The 21,471-nt window shown below is 31.8% G+C and overlaps 4 protein-coding genes and 1 long non-coding RNA gene across 7 annotated transcripts; 4 read left to right on the top strand and 1 right to left on the bottom strand.

Moving 5' to 3' along the window:
• Nucleotides 1-226: 226 nt before the first annotated feature.
• Nucleotides 227-9,262, bottom strand: LOC138187349 (sodium-dependent nutrient amino acid transporter 1). The gene is made up of 9 exons (XM_069128026.1): nt 9,144-9,262; nt 8,931-9,056; nt 8,056-8,296; nt 5,599-5,836; nt 2,875-3,249; nt 1,982-2,348; nt 1,280-1,556; nt 584-678; nt 227-385 (listed from the first exon to the last, which is right to left on the bottom strand). The coding sequence occupies exons 1-9, from the start codon at nt 9,174-9,176 to the stop codon at nt 248-250; spliced, it is 1,890 nt and encodes a 629-aa protein (XP_068984127.1). The 5' UTR covers nt 9,177-9,262; the 3' UTR covers nt 227-247.
• On the top strand, nt 3,161-8,455 carry LOC138187354 (uncharacterized). Of its 2 annotated transcripts, XR_011175156.1 has the most exons (5): nt 3,161-3,284; nt 3,355-5,929; nt 6,060-7,972; nt 8,065-8,139; nt 8,205-8,455. It is a non-coding gene; the product is annotated as an uncharacterized LOC138187354 (long non-coding RNA). The 2 variants fall into 2 exon arrangements; XR_011175155.1 differs by lacking the exons at nt 3,161-3,284; nt 3,355-5,929 and having other exon boundaries at nt 5,987-7,972.
• Nucleotides 9,263-11,821: 2,559 nt separating the features above from the next.
• On the top strand, nt 11,822-13,944 carry LOC138187353 (uncharacterized). The gene is made up of 3 exons (XM_069128037.1): nt 11,822-11,937; nt 12,808-13,013; nt 13,614-13,944. Exons 1-3 carry the CDS (start codon nt 11,842-11,844, stop codon nt 13,942-13,944), a joined length of 633 nt encoding a protein of 210 aa, XP_068984138.1. The 5' UTR covers nt 11,822-11,841.
• A 144-nt stretch (nt 13,945-14,088) lies between these two features.
• IFT46 (intraflagellar transport 46) lies at nt 14,089-17,025 on the top strand. 2 transcript variants are annotated; one of them, XM_069128035.1, is made up of 4 exons: nt 14,089-14,181; nt 14,953-15,413; nt 15,583-15,774; nt 15,876-17,025. In XM_069128035.1, the coding sequence occupies exons 2-4, from the start codon at nt 15,199-15,201 to the stop codon at nt 16,450-16,452; spliced, it is 984 nt and encodes a 327-aa protein (XP_068984136.1). In that variant the 5' UTR covers nt 14,089-14,181; nt 14,953-15,198; the 3' UTR covers nt 16,453-17,025. The 2 variants fall into 2 exon arrangements, with proteins under 2 accessions (XP_068984136.1, XP_068984135.1); XM_069128034.1 differs by lacking the exon at nt 14,089-14,181 and having other exon boundaries at nt 14,775-15,413.
• Nucleotides 17,026-17,446: 421 nt separating this feature from the next.
• ClC-b (chloride channel protein 7) lies at nt 17,447-21,348 on the top strand. Its single transcript, XM_069127403.1, has 12 exons — nt 17,447-17,865; nt 18,130-18,237; nt 18,424-18,622; nt 18,695-18,948; nt 19,036-19,213; nt 19,278-19,802; nt 19,869-20,038; nt 20,107-20,286; nt 20,377-20,586; nt 20,657-20,902; nt 20,987-21,067; nt 21,139-21,348. The coding sequence occupies exons 1-12, from the start codon at nt 17,707-17,709 to the stop codon at nt 21,238-21,240; spliced, it is 2,412 nt and encodes an 803-aa protein (XP_068983504.1). The 5' UTR covers nt 17,447-17,706; the 3' UTR covers nt 21,241-21,348.
• Nucleotides 21,349-21,471: the final 123 nt, after the last annotated feature.

Below are 21,471 nucleotides of genomic sequence, written 5' to 3' on the forward strand. Positions count from 1 at the left end.
TTTTATTATTGAGGATGAACAAAACTGAAATGATAAACGATGAGTGTTTTAGGAAATTTGTTGTTAACTTATTGTAGAAAAAATTGCACACAAGATATTAAATTCTGATTATTTGAAAATCGTGAAACATTTTCTTATTGAGAACGAACAATTAAAATGAGAAATGATGAAAGTCTTAAGGAATTTATGAAGAAAAAGTTATGAACGAAAGAGATAAAATCATATAGACGTGCGAATCGATTTATTTCTACTTTAAAAAAGCTTCAACACAACCGCCACGATGCCGGAACTTTTTTTCAGCTACGAATTCCTTCCATTCTAGTCGAATCTTAGGATCCAGAGGTCCCCATTTCTCTTCGCAAGGCCTGAATGCTGCTTTCACGGTCTGTAAAGGAAATGTAACAATTATTAACAAAGTTCAGAGCGTTCACAGTTTTTCTATCTTTCAAGAATCTTTCCGATTTAATCGAAATCGATTTAATCAAATTTTGCTTGATTTCCATTCGATATAATCTAAGAATAACAAATGTTGACAGTATATAGGATGAATGAAAATTTATGATAGTTTATAACAGACACTTACTTCGATCAATGATGATGATCTTAGTTCCACTAGTTTCTGCAAAATGCAGCCAACAATCGCGACGACTCCTAAAAATAGCAGAAACCAGCCGATTCCTAGCAAAAATTCGATTAATCATAAATTAATATAAAGTGTATTGTATATATTCAAAAATTATTAAATATCAATTGATAAAGTATAATAATTATATTAACAAAGTAATTAATAAAGAATAATAATTATATTAATTAATAAAGTATATACTCATTTATACAAGATGTATCATAATATATGTGTCATATTTTGTATATATATGTGTATCATAATACATGTATAATAATATCGTACATGTAGGACTTGACGAATGGACAGGAAACACGATAACAGTGGAAAAAGATAATAGCCACTGTAATGTTGCAATAATCCACAACTGCTTAACTTGTAAAAGACGCTGGAAATAGCCACCCTTCGTGTTTATACTGTAATCTATACTATAACTCAATACCGGGTTTAATTCATTTTTGCAAAAATATGACACAATATGACGATATAACAATTCTTCCACCATAGATATTGTTCTTTAAACAGTTAACTACGTTCGACTTGTGTACATGTCGATATAAAACTTTATTTTGGCGCGGTCAAATAATTATTCTTTAAAAATCTTATTTCAGACTGAATGTGGAAAAAACAAGGAAGAGAGAACATTTTGCTGACCATAAGCATAATCCGGAAATGGTACGCCGTCGTAAGTGGGTGATTCGTAAGTGACGATCGTGCAGATCAAAATAAAGATCATCAATAGCGGTGCGATCACAGCCCAACAAAGTCTCCAATAAAATGCCGGTCTTGAACCGAGCATGAACTCAGCATCATTGAGGAAATTCGACAGACCGTAGATCCAGAATATCGTTGCTATTTCCAAAACAGCGACGATGATCGCCACGAATGTGCCACCATAATAATCCACCAGTGTTATGAACCATTGGCCACCCTTGAATCATTAAACTTTCTTTGTCATTTAAAATTCTATTCTTCGAGAAAGATTAATATATATATATATAACTGTACAAAATTTGTAAAAATTTCCCTTTTTCACTCCTTCAAAATTAGAAGAAAAGACATTGTTCGTCGTAGTAATTATGCTTTTTCTATTCTTCGATTCTTAATTAATAATAATTCAGCTGATTAATAATTATGCTTTCCTAAGCCCTGGCAAATTTCTTTATCCATTTTTCCGAAGAATCACCCGTATAGTAAATTAGAGACTGTAACAAAGTACCTCAAAATATTTGTAGATTCTATTAAAGCGCAAAACGATAAGAAATCAGGCCAAAGACCTACAACGCATTACTAAAAGACTAGTATTGCCGGCTGAGGGTTGATATTGATATTTTCAAATATATAAAATATTCTTACAGGGGTGATATAGACGAGGCTAATGAAGTATCCAAAAATTGAAACGATGAGCACCAGCTTCCAGTTTTTCACGTTCGGAAAATGATCGCAGAGGATGTTAAAAACGGCGCTGCAAAGGGCCACGGCGCTTCCAATGCCAAGAACGAACATCATCACGAAAAACAAGACGGCAAAAAGTTGGGGGACCACCTGGAACTGGGACAATGCTTCGGGATAGGAGATGAAAGCCAGTCCTGTACCACCGCGGACCACTTTCGATATATCCGTGGTGCCCATTTCGTGAGCTAGATTTCCAAGAATGCCGAAAATCGTGCATCCTGCTATTAGGCTAGTGAAGGTGTCCAAAGTCGTTACTATCATCACGTCTCTGTCGAATGAAATGAAATTTAGAATTAAAATTTAGGTAAAAATTGGAGAGTCGTTAAGTTATTTATGTATTGTTATTAGTCGATTTTGCGGATTTTTATGCGTATATGGTAAATATAAAAGTACAAAGATATATAGACTATACGTAATATGAAAAATGTATAAAATATACAAAATAGTATTTATAAATAACATTTAGTGGGTGAATTAAATCTATTTCGGTTCTGTTTCTTCAGTTATGAGCTGCGTTCATAACAATGTGAAATTGCATAAACATCTGCAAACTAATAATCGATATATTAGATTGTCCTAAAAGTTTCTTTCGTTTTGCAAGGAAATAATAAATGCACAACATCTTTTGCTTTAGATTATTTTATTGAATTATGTACGATCCATTTTGTTCTATTGAAACAAAAAGAAAATGTACAAAATGTTGTGCTTCTATTATTTCCTTATAAAACGAAAGAAACTTTTGGGCGACCTAATATTATACACATAAATGAAAATAATTGTTTTGAGAATTTTACCTGCGTATGTTGTGCCCGAAGTTGTTATAAGAAGAATACGTGAGGATTGGACCAAAACAAATTGACAGAGAAAAGAAACATTGGGTGATGGCAGCGTACCAAACACTTGATTGCCATAGTTTGTTCCAATCCGGAGTAATAAAGAAAAGAATTCCATTAGCTGCGCCCTCCAGTGTTACCGCTCTAACTAACAAAGCTATCATAACGAAATAGGGGAATATGGCAAGAAAATATGCTGCTTTTCCTGTACTTTTCACTCCACGACACAGGATACAGAAAATTGTTGCCCAGGTTACGAAAAGACCCAGAGAGAGCTCCCACGAAGGTGTTCCAATTCCATCTTCGATGGAGTCATATTCGTTCAGAACAATTTTTCTGGAAAATCATCAAAACAAGTGTTAAACGAAGATGTACGCACATATATATATATTAAATTTTAACACTATTATTTATTAATTACTAATGTTACGTTCTATTTAGTTGCCAACGAGAAGGTAGCGTTAACTGACGTTTAATGCAACTGGCAGTAAGCTCCACTTTCGGCTAACCTGCTATGTACGGGAATACTGGCACGGGAGAGGATTAAAGTTGTTCAAAAGTAAATTAACAATATGTAATGATTTATTCAAATCTTACTTGATTTCAATATTGACAATTGACTGACAGACTGACGGATATAAAATTCTTCGGTTGACAAAATGATGATTCTTAGGTTAACAAGATGATGATTCTTTGGTTGACAAGATGATGATTCTTCGGTTGACAAAATGATAACTAACTATTCGATAGATAAAATAATAACTAACTCTTCGATGGACAATGGTAATTATTCGGCTGACGAACGGTCATTAATTAATATGCTCGATAAACGAACAGTAAATATTCTCTTTCGATTAATGCACAGAAATATGCTCATTATGACTTCTCTGAGTCGCTACATTTATATCCATTGGAGGTGAAAAAACGTTGGGGTCTTTCTTCTGAAAATGTTTGGGAAGATCCTCAACGCTAGTTCAACTGCCGACTTTGTTACAATTTAAATTGTCTTAATATCGTTATAGAAACATAATTAAGTAAATATAAAAACATGGTTAGGTAAGTTTCCGCAAGATGTAGCTTTTGGCGGCTTTAACTGCCTTTCACTTTAAATACTGTAAACATGGTTTCAAATAAACGTTTTAAATTACCTTGATTTAAAGAAATTATCAATTTTACATTCGCGCTGGGGATCGTGCGGGTCGCGGGACGTGACAACTAATTCATTTAACTTTCTTGAATTTATCAATTGATTAACTTGGAAATTTATTATTAAACTTAATTTCATTATTAACACTTAATTACATATTGAAGGAGGAAGATTGGAAGAAGAAAAATAGAAAGATATAAATTGAGCCTCGTGAAAGACAAATTGGATAATTTCACTTTTCGTTAATTTCTTAATTTCATTGCATATGAGTTTATTTGTCATAAGAAGATGCCACAAGCATGTAACGGTGAATTGTAAATGTGTGTTTTCGGGGTTGAAATGCTAGTCGTCACGTCTAGCGGTAAGTTACGTTCAACTTTTCCATGGAAACGTTAAAGTAAATTACACAGAAACGTGAAAGGGAAGATTAAAAGATTCTAGAAGGATTGAAAGGACCAAGGCTCGGATTGGGCACTGGTCATTAAGCAATGATAAGGATGCGAATGAACTAAGAAACCTCGAGCGAGTTAACTGTATGCGCATTAGATGCTTTAGATTGATGGTAAAACAGAGAATGAATCTAAAGGATTTGAGCGCCTTGTCGTCTATTTTCGAGAAATGAATAAGTATATTGTGCTTTATAAATTCCTTTAATACCAACATATTATGTTTTCTTTAATAATAACAAGAAATAAATTTCTACAATTTATTTTCATAAATTTCTTATTATTTTCATTCATTATAGTAGTTCTGCATATTAGCAAAACTTACAAACTGAAAATACTCGAAACAAAAGAAATTGCTGCAGCAAGAACATCATTTCTCGAATAATTTCTCGAAAACAGCACTGAAATCCTTTTGTAGCTACTTTATCATCAACCTGAAACATCGAATGCCATCTTATCGTAAGCATTTAGCATCGAACATTAGACGTTGAGCATTGACTATGGGGCATTGGCCATGGAGTAGCAATTCGACACGGATTAGCTACAGATTGAGAAACTACCGACTGAAGCGGACATCGGTTTTTCGTAAGGAGTAAGTAGATACTTCTTAGCGACATGCTTAGCTTTGACGATTTTATGACAAACAGCCTGCCGTTACTTAGCCTTACCTTCATTCGGTAATTCATTAATTATAGTAAGGCTAAATAACGACAAATTTTTTGCCGCAAAGTCATTAAGAAAATGCATTGTCGCTTACCGGCCGTAACCCGTAAGGATTTCAGAACTCGGTAGGATCATGAGCAGGGTGCTTGAGTGAACGTTTGGAAAGTGGATAATAAACCGGCGATTCGAAATCGCCGAGCTACGAAGCGTCGATGACATAACTGTTCAAAGGATGTGTGAGATAGTCTATCGGTGGCAAACATATTGAGTACTGGACTTTGAGTATTGCGTTTTGAGTATTGAGTATTGAGCGTTGAGTATTTTGCTTCGAGTATTAAGCATTAAGCATTGACTTCTCATGAAAATGTTTTAATCACGTTAGTGATATAATTAGTAATTAAAATCTGTGATTAAGAAAGGTTAACGAACCTAAAATATAGTTCTGCAGAGCTGCGAAGAGTTCTATCATCGTCGTGCAACAAACGTGTACTCCTATTTACGTCCTTCGGAACTGTGTCAATGCATTGATCCTTCCATTCTTCCCGGCAAAAAGACCAAGGTAGTTCAGATTGAAAACTAGCCACCAGATAGTAAAGTGTTAAACTCATTAAACCGCCGTAGCAAGTGACAACGGAAAATGCTGCGATTGCCTGGCCGTATCCCAAACCTAAGACAGTATTTATATCAACAATATCCGATTTTTATTCTAAGAAGCATTAAAAGATATTTGTCAATTGTGCAAGAAATTATTGGAATAATTGTAAGTGAACTCTCACATATTTTTCTGTAACCTTGAATAACTTTTCGTAAAGAAATTTTTAATAATTCCGGCGAAAACTTGGCCAAATTTATAGAAATATGGAAATTAATTATATCAACTACATTAATAGAATATGCAAGCAGCGATATCCTGGTACAGCATAATGCCGCGTCAAGGACAGAAATACCTCCTTGTCTAACTTTATGTATTTTCATTAATTACCATTTTCCTGCAATAAATTAATACAGTTTTGGAATTGTAAAATAAAGATCAGTTTGCAAGTAATATTCCCATACAATTTTAGAACGGGATATTTATTTAATCAGTCACTAATTATTATTGCAGTTGCAGATTACTGTATATCTGCATGTTTTTTTGCAGAATCTCTACAAAAAAGGGTAGAACTTTTATATATATTCATTGATCTGTAATAAACGAATGAAACTAAAATAAATAATTAATTAGCTATTAACAATTATAGTAACAAGTGGTATAACTACTGCGATACATATCTCCGATTTCTTATTAATATTAATATTAAACTTTTATGCGAAGATTAATTTACATTCCGTGGAAGCTTCTTTAGAACTTGTACTTCATTCTTCATACATAAGAGTTCATGCATAAATTATGTATAACGTGAATTCTGTGAAAATTCATGGCCTCACTCTTATGCAACGACTCCATGCGATAATTGTTAATGACTATTTGAACAAAAATTCCGCTACAAAATTCTGTGTAAGAATTCGTTACGTTGGGATCTTTATTACACGACTTTATTATACAATTCCAAAAGTGGACGAATTCTTTCCTGAAAGAAAAGCAATTAACGAATATTCAATAAATTAGATAGAGAATTTCCTTGTATCTGCCCCTGTTGCACAGTAATGCGCTTCTTGTCTTACACATGGCATAAGTCTGTCCTTGTCGAATAGTAGCGTGCTCCTTAGCTAACATCTCCTTAGATACCACCTTGCACATTCCATTTACCTACATATATATATTCTTGTTGCTTTTACGCAATTCAAGCCAACTCCAATAGATGGCAGCACCGAAGTGACCATAGAGAAAGATGACAGTATTGTGCGACAAGGACAGACATACAGTGGCGGTCACAAGAAAGTTTTAAATTGAGACACTTTGAATTGTGTACACTGTGTAACTTTTATGCCAACAATTTTTTACCATATTGATAACAGTCACCTATTCTATCGTATAATAATAATCAGAAATTCTGATAATACGGAAAAGTCTATCAATGTTCGTAAATCACATAATAAAATCAGAAAAAACATCTTGATAATGCAATGTTGCAGATGTGTATAGATTTAATTAATTATTTAATCGGTTAAAAGTTTGATAAGATGCTTACACAATACCAAACTATTTACTCTTTCGTACGCTTCGTGTTAAAATTTCGAAAAGAAAAATGTTATGGTAAAATTCAAAGCACCTCGGATAATACGGAACTTCGGTTAAATGGGCCTCGAATAACCGAGACCCCACTGTATATTTATTCATTGCTTTTATTAAATATAATTCCATTCTGTAAAATTATGGTGTATTTTTATATTTCTTATGGTATAAATTTCTTTTCCGCCACTGTATGTACTCGCGTCAGACAAAGAGAGCGATAATGTGTAATAAGGATAGCAATAATGTTTAGTTCGGTTTTTCACCACTACGTAGCGATAGTATTTCAATGTCCTATCCATAAATTGAACAAATTTTCATTAGTGAAAAAGATTAATTAAGAGCATTAGCATGCGAACTTCTGCAATTGTATCTGGCTAATTGGACCCTCAACTTTCCTTTTTATATAATTTGAACCTCGATATACATTTGTAAGAAAGTATATATTTTTTACGCAAATATTCTGCGACGATACAATGAACTTACACATTATTTACGTTATATCCAATTGATTTATACACTTTTTCGGATGCAGTACAACGCACGGTTTAAGTTTCTATAATTACGTAGAGTTAAACTACACAAATTTTTATGCGTATAGTACGTGAACGGAACAAATGTTTATATTATGTAAGTATATTTCATTTCTCCAATTATATTTGCAAAGAAACAAAGTTTAATGAAAATCCTCAGTCTACTCATTAATACATTACCTTTCATAGCCGGTACCATGGCCCAGGTTTTCGTGCATGATTTGCTGGTAAATTGACCGAGGAATCCTTCCAAGAAGTAAAAAGGTTTGCCAACAAAGAGTAACACGATTATATAAGGTATTAGAAATGCACCACCTCCGTTTTCATAGGCAGTGAAAGGAAATCTCCATACATTTCCTAGACCAACGGAAGCAGCGATGCAAGCCATTAGAAATTCTAGACCACCTCCCCATTCTGCTCTCTGAGAAAAAGAAGAAGTGATGTGCAAATTGGTTTTATCATCATCCAGTGGCGTAATATTAGGATAAGTAGTTAGCAAGTATATGTTAATCAGAATAATGGTAGAAAGAGACCTCGAATGAAAATCTCAATAATTATAGATAAATACTATTAAAAATATTCTGCTTCGCGAAAGGTTCTATGTTTTATATTAGACTGTAAATGTTTATTTATTTGTGAGAATTGAAATTAATACAGGATTTAATTTCAGAGTGGGTCGCTATAAAAATGTTTAGATTAGAAAATTCGAAGAGCCAAAAATTTATAAGTTCAGAAATTCGGAAATTCTATAGTTAATATAACTTTAATGTGAAAGTTTCAAAACTCGAAAATTCCAAACTACAGAAGTTTAAAAATTCCAAAAATCAGAACTTCCGAAATCCTACCGTTCAACAATTCGAAAATTTTGGAACCCAAAAAGTTACAAGATTCGATAGTTCCAAATTCAGAGATTAAAAAATTTCAAGATACAAAAGAAAACAATGACAAAAACTATATTAACCAAGTTCTTCTAATTTGTTTCACGAACGCAATGTTAAGAAACGAAATTCTATCGTTTAAATCGATCGGAAAAATAGTAAAAATTGATCACATACAGAAGGACTGTTTTCTGATGTTACTTGTTGCACGTCAGGTTCTCCTTTCGATTTTTCACCATTCCCTTTTCCTTCCAGGTAAATATTTTCCATCTGGAATGCCTCGTTAGCGTAGCCATTTTTCTTCTGCAAATATTCTACTCGTTAATTAAAAATTTCAACTCGTAATCGGACGGATTACTCAAAAATCCTAGTCGCTATAAAATCTCTCACATAAGTTCCATTCTCGATCTTCTCCATCTTCATCGAATATTCCCAAGAATCTCCAAATTTCTTATCCTACAAATATTCTATTCCACCACTAATGATATTAAAGGAGAATCACTACTTTCCTAGCAGTTCATAAAAATTATTTATCAATCATCACATGTAACGAAATCACGATATCATTTCAAAAAAGATCGATGAATTCCAAAACATAGAACTTATCACAGATTTTTCAAGAATTCACTTCACTTCATTATGAAAATAAACATTTCACTGAGATTGGAAAGGATAATAAAATACATAGCAAGTTTAATGGTAAAAGGATAATAAACAATATAAAAATTGAATTTGGACACTGGATTGGGACAAAGATAATAAAATAGTAAGTTTAGTAATACAAGAATAATAGATAATATAAGAATTAAATTTAAATACTCGTAACTTAATTAGAAGAATATTAAAATAGAATATTAAGAATAGCAAAGATAAATAAATCCTTCTTCCAGATCGACAAAACAAAAAAAGAAGGCAGAAAATCGAAAAATTATTAATAAAATGATTAATCAAAACTAAAGTAAACTTAAATTAAAAAACCTATTTTTTCGAATATAGTTTCTTACTATTAATGACATTTGTCATAAGGATACTTTTAAATGGGATTGTTGAAGGATACTCGATCAGCTAGCTCGAACAAGACTGATCGCGACTCGTGCAAAGTAAAACTGAGTTTTAACGCGCGAGTAGATTAGATACGTACGATCGTTAGTAAACGCTCTCTTTCGTAGCACGAACTTCATCTTGGTTTTGTCAAGGTGTTTTATGCACGATACCGATGTAGCACGTATCGCACGTTGTTGAGTATATTCACGTTCAAGCCATAAAAATTGTATCATGTACTTCTCGAAACAAAAAATCAGTGTTTGAGATTCGTTGAGTTTTCTAGCTTCAAATTCTTTCTTAATAACTATAACAACTTCTGATTTCTTTGAGAAGTACTTTTTTCTTTTTATAGAATTCTTTAAATGGAAAGGGTAGTAGCTTTTTACATCTTCATTCTCTCTAATTGAAATACTAATTTTGTGATAAAGTATCTTTGGGTAAGAAGTGCTTTATTTTTCCTTATTTTTATTTATCTTTTAATGAATATTAATGTTTTATATCTTTTTATTTATTTAACTTTTTGTTTCAGTTTGATTAATGTAATGGAACTTTTATAACAGAGAATGAAGTGGTTTTGCGAAATAAGTGTAAGATAAATTAATTAAGAATTTCCTTATTTTCATAGTTCTTGTCAACATAAACAATTTATCATATCTTTTCATTTCTTTTTAGGTACAATTTTCATAATACTGAGTTTATTCTGAAGAAGCAAAGCCTCCATAAATAACACGTCATTTTCACATTGAAATAATTTTTAAGTAAAAACATTCTCTTTGTTTGAAGTTTACTAAATAATGTCACTTTATCGATAAATTTTATTGATCTGATATCACGGTTCATAATGAATTCAGGACAATAAAATCGGGTAATCCAACAATCATTCCTCGAACGTGTAAGCCTCAAAGCTTCATTCAACGATAAAGAATCGTAATCAGCTTGTTCCTTTATCAGCGTAGATAGATCAGCATAGAATAGGCCAAAAAAACGGTGCAACCATAAAACGCACACAACACTGTCTGCTCTATCGGATGTTCCAAATTTTTCCTTTAGCTTTTTAATTTCTCAAATAATTTAATATTGAAAAAAGACAAGAAAGGAAGAAATGAAAATTATACCTCGAAAAAGTTAAAATAGGGAAGAAGGTAAAAAATAAAAGTTAAGAAGCTATAAAGAAGTCATGGAAGCATAGATTCTTGTTAACGAAAATCTTGGACATAGTGTGCTTCGTGGAAGATACTAACCAAATATACCTGACACGTGCTTGCCTGCTCACACATATGCGATAAACGTGAATTGATAATTTAGATTAGTGGGAATTACTGTGATATTTTTTGATTACGCAGAAGATTCTCTCGACGTGTTTGAAATTTCATGACTTTATCTCGTCAATTTCACTTTCGATCATAAATTAAAAATTCTTTCTTTATAAATTGTATATGTCAGATACGAAGTATATATAATACTCACTTATTCTTTCTTTATAAATTATATATGTCAGATACGAAGTATATATAATACTCACATATTCTTTCCTCTAAATTTTTAGGTAGATCTGTCAAGATAGCTGCAATTCGATATCTGTTTAACAATATATTTTAGAACACCCTTTATACAGGGGCGTAAAATGGGACGTTTGGCAAACGAGGTTACTTTATATGCAAAAGTATAAATCGACAATCAATAATAAGATTTCAATATTTTTGTTATAAATCTTCTTAAAATAACATATACATAATTCACATCAAATTTTGTTTTCTCTAATATAATTCTTTTATTTCATTTATTTGAAGTCACATGCACCTCTATGGGTTAGGTTTAGTTTATACAATGCTATTTTAGATTTATTATATATACAAATATCTCTTGAACACTATAATATTTCTTATATCGATTTCTATAACAAATGACAGTGTAATCTTGAATCGCGAAGCTTTTGTCAAATTCTGGGCAGTAGGTAGAGCAATGGGAGATTTTTCTGGCAAAAGATAGTCGGACAAATTTCCACTGTATCCACGAGAAGACGAGGGAACCTACGATCGAATTTATGATGATCAATCAGTGGCAATCGATGATGGACAACCTGAGTGACATTTATTATCTCGTGCGGTTGATAATCCGTCAAGTTTCCATATACTTACGAGTAAGATCGCGTGATTAACCTCCTTATTACAGGAACAACGGAACATCCAGATGTCAATCAGTATGATAGAAAAATTACTTAAATTAAAAAAGCTACTTTTCTGTAGTATTTAAGAAGAAGAAAATAACATCGCGCTTGTGTGGGACTTACCAAATTTATGACCCTTATTTATCATATCATAAGTGGAATCCAAGAATCCCAGTTTCAAGGCGCGGAGATCATTATTTTACAACTTATGCGTATATAAAGTTTGTATATATTGCACAGTTTATTTGGATACCATATTTTATCGATAAAATCATCAACAACAAATGATACTAACCTCTCTTGCGCATCTAATCTTTCGCTGATTTACTTACATCTGACACCAATATGATTCTTAATAATATTAATGAAACCTAACCCAAATCAATATCAATTCATTCTGTTGTCTTTTCATTGATATTGTTGTGTTATAAGTAGTCACGAAGGTTAGTTTTAAGATTTGTTATATCTAGTTTATCTATCTGTCTTTGATTTGCATTTTATATTTTATTTTATATATTTTCAATAAATGTCATTGATGACTACTTTACGATGTAGACTATGTAATAGAAATTAGAGTGAATTGTTCTAAAATTATCTGAAAGTCTGATAGATCAACTTCAACAAAATGACACCAATTGATAGTTAATCGAGCCCTTGATGATGTAATAAATCATGTATGTCTCCAAGTAAACACTGCAATATGCATAAACTTTACATACGCATAGTTCTTAAAATAATGAACTCCGTGCTTTAAAACCAGTATGTTGTATATGTTATACAAAAGAAAAATCACAAATTCGATGTGTGCCCCAAAACAAAATGTCAACGTTGCTCTTGTTTTAGGATGTAATTCTCTATAAAGTCTTCTGGATGGCAACAAACGACAACTTCGATTCTTCGGATACGAAACTTCGTATCACGTTGAGGAATATTACGACAGATGTCGTAGCTTTTTCGATTATCTGTGCCGTTCTTTTTCTCCTCGTGGTTCTCGCGTCCAAGTATGAAAAGGATGAAAATCAACTTTTTACACCTGTGGGAATAGAAACGTTAGTTTATGCAATGAATTATTATGGTAATTATCATAGTGATTGATGCAACAGGAAAAGGAAATGGATAATCGCGAAATTGTCATTTTAATTTGAAATATTTGCTAGTCTAATGGGAATAGAGTCATTTGATTAATTAAATGGCAGAAAAATATTAGGGTACAAGGACGCGTAAGAACTAATCCTACTGTTCTGCTGACTTATTCTTCACGCTTATATTCTGCGAAATATTTTCTTTTCAATTTCTGAAATACTTAATTTATGAAGAGTATGAAATACACAGAAAATAGTAAATACATATATCAAATACTAATACAAAATATTTAAATACTATTTATATCTCAGTAATATTTATTTAAATGTAATTTTCGTTTCGGGTCATAGATCTAAATATAATGATAGGGTTAAGTAAAACGTTTTTAACTTTTTAATTTTTAGAAATTAAATAGGCATTCTTCCTAATCATCTATATGTATAATCAACTCTACTTAGCAAAAAGAGGAACTAATAGAGTTGCTCTATCCTACATAACCTCAATTAAAAGAAAAGAATCAAAAGCTTTTCAGTGTGCAAGTATTAATTTTTCCAATTTATTTGTAGAGTCACAGTAGATCACCCACAGAATTCATTCTGCGTTTCAAACACTAATTCCAATACGACAAACTGTTCCCACGCTTGCGGCGATTCGATATTACCGCGCAGACGAATTTCAAAGAGAAATTTCTCCGAGGAAGACATAATCAGGGTTCGTTCCTGTAGCGAGAAAAGAACCACAAGGATTCCAAAGAAATCGATTTTCGGCCTAACCATGTGCCAACCACAAAATTGTCAAAGTACCCAAACCACTCGCGAAATATTGCATAAAAACAACCAAAAATGGTTGATTAGACGGACAAGAAGCGGCCATATTTATGGAAAATATCCTGTATAGCAAGAATTACAATAATTTTTGAAATTTTCATTCATCTACCTCAAGAATGCACAGAAAACTTGGACAACGTGAAAAAAAATCAAATGAATTTAATTATTCATCAAAATTTGCATCCAAATGTTGAAACCAAATGCATAACTAATCAAAGATAGTGAACGTCGATGTTACTGTTATGTGCCTCGACTGTTTAACATTCCAGACAATTAACGATGGTTTAAGATTATCGGAAGAGCGCAGGTAATGAATCATTTCTCAAGAATCAATTTTCGACGTGAGCTTTGAAACAAATGATTAAGCATGAATACCTCTATGTTTATCAATACTCATCGCAGATCACTGTTTGCCATTTCTACTTCTCTCTCGCTCTTCTTTCTGTTTCTTTTTTTTTTTTAATTTATTTAAGCTACGTTAATCGATTTATCTCACGAGACAATTTTCATTTTTTCAGAGATATATCGTTTTACAAAGATTTTTGAAATTTTATTTTTAAGATGTTAATATTGTCTAAGTGTACAAGTTTGTAAAACGTATTTTATTCTAAGGAAACTTCAGTAATTGGTTTTTGTAAGGATGAATTGTTATTTACATGAATTTTATACATTGCTTCGTATAAAATTTTATTTACATTCTTGAGATTTTATTTCTTTCATCGTTTAATTTGTTACTATTGTATAACGTGACGTTTGTATATGCAGTGTTTGTTGTACAAATAAATATCGTTTGATTTTTCATGTCTGTTCGATTGATTTCGTCAAAGATGAAATATTAATTTTTATTGCATGCGTTATCGATGAAAAAATACAGTTATATCCGATAAAAAGCGTCAAATGTCACTAAGCTTTTTATATTATCGGTTATAAAAACTGTATACTAATGTGATGTCGCAGGCTTAAAATGATTTCGTTTCTAGGAAATATTGCCCGTTTCGATAATCTGTCAATTATTTCTATTTCTGTCTAACATATTGTACTGATATAGAAAAATATAAGCCGCATATTGTTATTATAGATGGTTAATTATATAAACAAACAAATCTCGCTTGCGCGCAAAATACGAATATTCATAAGAATATGTTTGATGAGAATAATGAAGCCTGCGCTCATCGATCCACGACGAAACCATGGAAACAGCCAAGGCACAGAAATCAAAACAATCTTCGTTTGAAACACCGATTCCTACCAACGATTTCACATAATTGTTTCCTCGGGAAATCGTTCTGAATTTTTCAAGGAAACGAATAATCATTTTCGAACAATGGATATCAAAGATAGCAGCGACGAAGAAGAGATACATGATATATCAGCGTTCACGAAATTCGACGAGAGTATCGAGGTACGAAACGCTGAGGAGATACAAAGTCCAGTGAATCGTAGACCTTCCAGTTCGAGGAGACCCAGACAACATCCGATGAACGAGAGCCGAAGTGCTATAGGAATAAATTCACCTCGCGAAAAATTCAATTTTCGAAGGTAATTCAATGAAGGATTAATTGGTACAATTTTTTAACAATTACATCAATAGTATTATAGATATGAATTTTCACCTACTATAGTTGTAATTTTGTTATTTTGATCGCAAGATTACAAATGAAATGAAAATTATATTTTCTTTAAAACTCTTGCAATAAAATATTTACAGATACTCGGATCATGATAACAGCTTTGGGAAATCCATGGGAATCCATAGTGATCCATCAGACAGTGAAGAAAGCGATGATGATGATATTCAAGGAACGAGCAACGCTCAGCCCATTGAAATTTATAATCCCAAGGATTTTGAGGATTTAGAGGTGTCTACTGAGATGAAGGAATTATTTCAAAACATAATGAGGTATCTCTCTTATCTACTGCAAAATACCTTGTCTACCATTCAATTCTTTTATAGTAATAGTAATTGACGTAATGATAATTGTGTTATTTATTTTTCATTAGGTATACTCCGCAAAAGATCGAATTAAATTACAAACTCATACCATTCATCCCCGATTACATCCCAGCAGTGGGTGACATAGACGCTTTTATCAAAATCCCGCGACCAGACGGCGTAGAAGACAAAATCGGTTTAACAGTTTTGGACGAGCCTTGCACCAATCAATCTGATCCAGCTGTCCTTCATCTTCAACTTCGTAATCATTTACGAAGCGGAGGAGGAGCGAGACAAACGGTGATTAAAAGAATCGAAGATGCAGAAAAAAATGGAAAGTCAATCGAGAAGTGGATCGAGGATATAAATCAGCTTCACAGAAGCAAACATGCTCCCGCAGTTAACTTAACGAAACCGATGCCAGACATCGACTCGTTGCTTCAACAATGGCCACCGGAAGTTGAGGACAAGCTTAACGAAGTTGAATTGAATTTCACGCAATTGGACTGTCAACTACCAGAACTTATCGATCTTATATGTAATCTTTTGGATATACCATCGGAAGAGAGCATGAGATTGGAGGCATTACATATGCTCTTCACGCTTTATTTAGAAGTTCGAAATGTCAGAGCGCAGAAATATTAATTGTAAGGAAAGTTGAAATGTACTGTGATGAGGATATAAATAGGGAAATTTTACACTAAATTTAATTTGATTTAGTTCGTAATTATTACTTGAAATAAGAATTTGATAGCTATTTTGTATCTAGAATAGCTCAAAGTACGAGGAATATATTTTAAACTTGTATATATGTATATGATAGAAAAAAAGTAAGAATAACATATTTCCCTATTTATATACTGTTATCTATAATGGAGGTTTGATTATCAATTTTATTTTATGAAGAATAATAATTTCTATCAATTGTAAATCATTATACATAGTTAACAATAATAACGAACATAAGAGTTTACTTTCATATAATCTGAATACCATGTTTCCACTCAATGGAAAGAATTTACATCCAATTTACGCAACTACCATTTTAGATAATGTAATCAGAGACCACTGATTTACGATTAATTACATATAAAAGGAAAAGTATTTCGATTATGACAACATCATTTACACAACATATTAAACAATGTCAAGTACATAATACATTATGATCAAAGAGAAATGTTTGACAAGTGAAAGGAAAATAAGAATTTATCTCAATTTTCCTTGTTGCTCAATCTAAAACCGGAAATTTTATATCATACATCTTTTCCTTATTACTACTTTCCTTACATTTACTATATAATCACACTTTTTATCTTACAAATTGCATTCTTTTCTATTCCTACTTCCAATAATTTTAATACATACTATGAAATTTCAAATATTTCGACTTTCCTCGTAGGAAGCGCTTGTGCATTTTCTTATCCAAATGACAAACTTCCAGTTTCACGAAATAATAAATTGAGGGTTTCCTAATTATTTTACAATTTTTATAAATTTCTTTCTTAAAGAATTTAATCTTTTCAAACCAATATTTAATAACCAATTATTTAATAACCAATAACCAGTATTTTTTGAAAATACGAATATGATATCTATTGTAGTATGACTCATACTATGTGTGTATATTGAAGAAAATGTACATAACCTTTGATCAAATGATTATAACAAATTCTGTAACAATGAAAGTGTAATCATAAATTGAGCACCGCTTTCATTGAACATGAATCATAGTATTAATCACGTGATTGACAATATGTATACATAATACATATTTCTTTTCTTTGTATAAGTTTAGCGTGCGGTAACAGTGCGTAACAACGAAGTTGTATCTATACTCTGTGATGATTTTTCTTTTTATACTTTGTAAAATTTGATTGCAGTGACAGTGGTTGAAAAATGATGGACACTTCGACGCATATAAACGTGATAATAAACAGCAACATCGATGACAGTGTTGACAGTTGCGTGAATGATGAAAATGACACGGAAAAGCTACTGAAACCAAGAAATAATTTTGCGTCATATTCAAACGATAACATTAACATTAGATTTCGGGTATGAAATATACAATAATCTGATAATGTTAATAATCTAACGGCAAAGTGTATCTTTTCAAAATTTCTTTCTTACTTTTTATTTGGCACTATGAAATAACCTAGCTAACACCTGTCTGCTTTCACACTATTGTGTGTAAACACAAACTCTTATCTTTTATAATGTTGATAAGATAAAAAAGATTTTTTCATATGAAAATGTAGTATTGTATAAGTTTAGAATCTTATAATTATTTTTAATGTTTTAATCTTGTATTTTTGACAGAATGTAGCATCACTGAGTATTGGGGAAACACTTTCCAGTAATCCAAGGAGGCTTAATACAGAAGAAATTCCTCCCGGTGCTACTAATTTCCTATCAACTAATTACGAGGTACTTTGTCTTTGTGATATATACTTTGTATATAATTTTCTTATTAATGCTTATAATTATAGTTATCTTTAATTTTGATGAATTTTCTGCATCAATCATTATCAATATCTTATCTTAAAAGTAATTAAGTTTCAAGGAAATATCATATGTAAAATACATCTGCAATTTTTATTTTTCTTCTTTCAGAGTTTAGATTATGATCCCTGTGAGAATTATCTTCTTCAAGACGAAGAAAGAAAGAAAGGCTACAAGTTTATAGTTAAGAAGAACTTTGCCAGATGGCTTATTTTCTTATTGATAGGTATCTGCACAGCACTTATAGCTGGTTTTGTAGATATTTCTATAGAAGAATTATCAAACCTAAAGTATGGTTGTTTAAAATTGTGTATCCTTACTACTGTATACAGATAAAAAAAGTATACATATAAATTTGATTGTTCCTTATAATTAATAATAGATGTAGATCAATGTGTAACAACAAACTGTCTATGGCTGCCATATCTACTATGGTTAGCCTTCAATTTTGCACCTGTTTTAATAGGTGCTATTTTAGTATCCTATATAGAACCTGTTGCAGCAGGTAGTGGTATTCCACAGGTAAAGTGTTATTTAAATGGAGTTAAAATGCCTCGAGTTGTTCGTATAAAAACATTAGTAGTAAAAACAATAGGAGTAATTTGTACAGTAGTTGGAGGCCTTGCTGGTGGAAAAGTAAATATTTTTTATTACTATCTCTGTAATATAATTTCCTATAAAAATACAAAAGTCTTTCAGTACAGAATAAAAATAATATTCTAGGAAGGACCTATGATACATTCTGGGGCTGTGGTGGCAGCAGGAATATCACAAGGCAAAAGTACTACATTCAGGAAAGATTTTAAGGTATTTCAATATTTTAGAGAGGACCATGAAAAACGAGATTTTGTGTCAGGAGGAGCAGCTTCTGGTGTATCTGCTGCATTTGGTGCGCCAATTGGTAAGTGTCAAAAAACATAATATACATATTACAAACATTAATTACTTAATTAAAAATAATTTAGGAGGAGTATTATTCAGTATCGAAGAAGGAACCAGTTTCTTTAATCAAAGTCTCACATGGAGAACATTTTTTGCTAGTATGATTACAACATTTACGCTAAACATCATCCTTAGTACGTATCACGGACGACCTGGTGACCTTTCTTATCCAGGCTTATTAAACCTTGGAAAATTTGAGACAATTCCCTATCAGATTTACGAAATTCCTCTATTTATGATAATGGGAACAATTGGTGGATTTTTGGGCGCTTGTTGGAATCATTTAAATTATAAAATCACCTGTTTCCGTTTGAAATATGTAAAGCAGAAATGGTTAAAAGTAATAGAAGCTCTTGTAGTTGCTGCACTAAGTGCAACACTGGGTTTTAGTATGATTTATTTTCTGAACGACTGCAAACCATTAGGGCGAGATCCCACGAAATTTCCCATTCAAATGTATTGCAAGGAGGGTGAATATAGCGCAGTTGCAGCTTTATGGTTCCAAACTCCAGAAAGTAGTGTACGATCTTTGTTTCATGATCCTAAAGGTATGCTGATAATGTGTACAGATATAGAACAACATAAGATGTATTTAGTCAATTTCTCGTTTATAGGTTCCCATAATGATATTACTTTAGCTATCTTTGTTGTCCTCTACTTTTTTCTGGCTGTTGCTACCTTTGGTCTGTCCATGTCTAGCGGACTGTTCATTCCATCCCTGCTAATTGGCTCTGCATGGGGTAGACTAATTGGATCAGGCCTTGCAAAAATTTTTCCAAATTGCGTAAGAAACGATTTTAAAAATAAACTCAAAATATTACACTAAATATGAATTACCGTAAATTATTGCAGGTCGTTTTAGATCCTGGGAAATATGCTTTATTAGGTGCAGCTGCTCAATTAGGAGGAGTAGTTAGAATGACAATAAGTTTAACCGTTATACTAATAGAAGCTACTCAAGGAATATCCTTTGGCTTGCCACTTATAGTAGTTCTTATTATGGCTAAATGGGTTGGAGACTTTTTCAATGAGGCATGAAAATATATTATATTACTCTGTATTTTTACGTTTTAAAACGTCTATGTATTACTCTAATAATTTTTATTATTTTTTATTCTATAGGGTATATATGATATTCATACACAAATGGCTGGAATTCCCATATTACCATGGGAAGCCCCGCCATTATCAAACAATATATACGCCAGTGAAATAATGAGCCACCCAATAGTAACACTAAAAACTGTAGAAAATGTAGGACATATAGTAGAACTTCTTAAATGTGTAACATTTAATGGGTTCCCTGTAGTTGATCCTCCTAATAGTGATGAGGTACTGAACATCATATTATAAAATATCAAAAAATTTATCGTTATGTTATATCTATCTTTTTTTATTCCAGACTGAAATACATTCGTATGGACGATTTCGGGGACTAATTTTACGTTCCCAATTAATAGTATTACTACAAAATAAAATTTTTAACAGAAACTTAGAATATTGGGAAAAGTCATTAAGTGTTAAATTGTTCAGAAAAGAATATCCGAGATATCCAACAATTGATCAAGTGACCATAAGTGAAGAAGAAAAGACTTATATGATAGATTTAAGACCTTTTATGAATCCTTCTCCTTATACACTACAGCATGTTAGTATTTTGTTAATATTTTATCTACATATTATTACATGACAGATCAAAAGAATGTTCTTTTATTAATCATTTCATTTTCAGTCTGCGACACTGCCACGAGCATTTAGGCTCTTTAGAGCTTTAGGTCTTAGACATTTACCTGTAGTCAATGATACAAATGAGGTACTAACAATTAATGTATTCCATAAAAAATCTCTACTATAGAAAAACTGTGGTTTTCAATCTTTTTGTAGGTAATTGGGATTATTACAAGAAAAGATGTTGCCAGATTTAGGATATGGGAACATAGAGGAAGAATGGGTCTAGATGAACTTCTAATTACCAATAAAATTTAATTTTAGCTTTCTTGACACAAAATTTAATATTTAATTTATGGAAAACAGTTTATAATGATATTATGTACAAACATTATGTTTTTATATAAACATAGAAGAATTTTTATATTTAACTTTTCTGTAAAGAAAATCTAGGTATTACAAAAAGAAGGTAAAGAGGCAAAATTAACCAAAGACACAATGCACATAATATTAATTATTTATAAATAATTGCCAACCTAGCCAAGACCA

The sequence above is a fragment of the Bombus flavifrons genome, chromosome 14, assembly GCF_040668555.2.
Source record: "Bombus flavifrons isolate JBK064 chromosome 14, iyBomFlav1_principal, whole genome shotgun sequence".
Taxonomy (NCBI): domain Eukaryota; kingdom Metazoa; phylum Arthropoda; class Insecta; order Hymenoptera; family Apidae; genus Bombus; species Bombus flavifrons.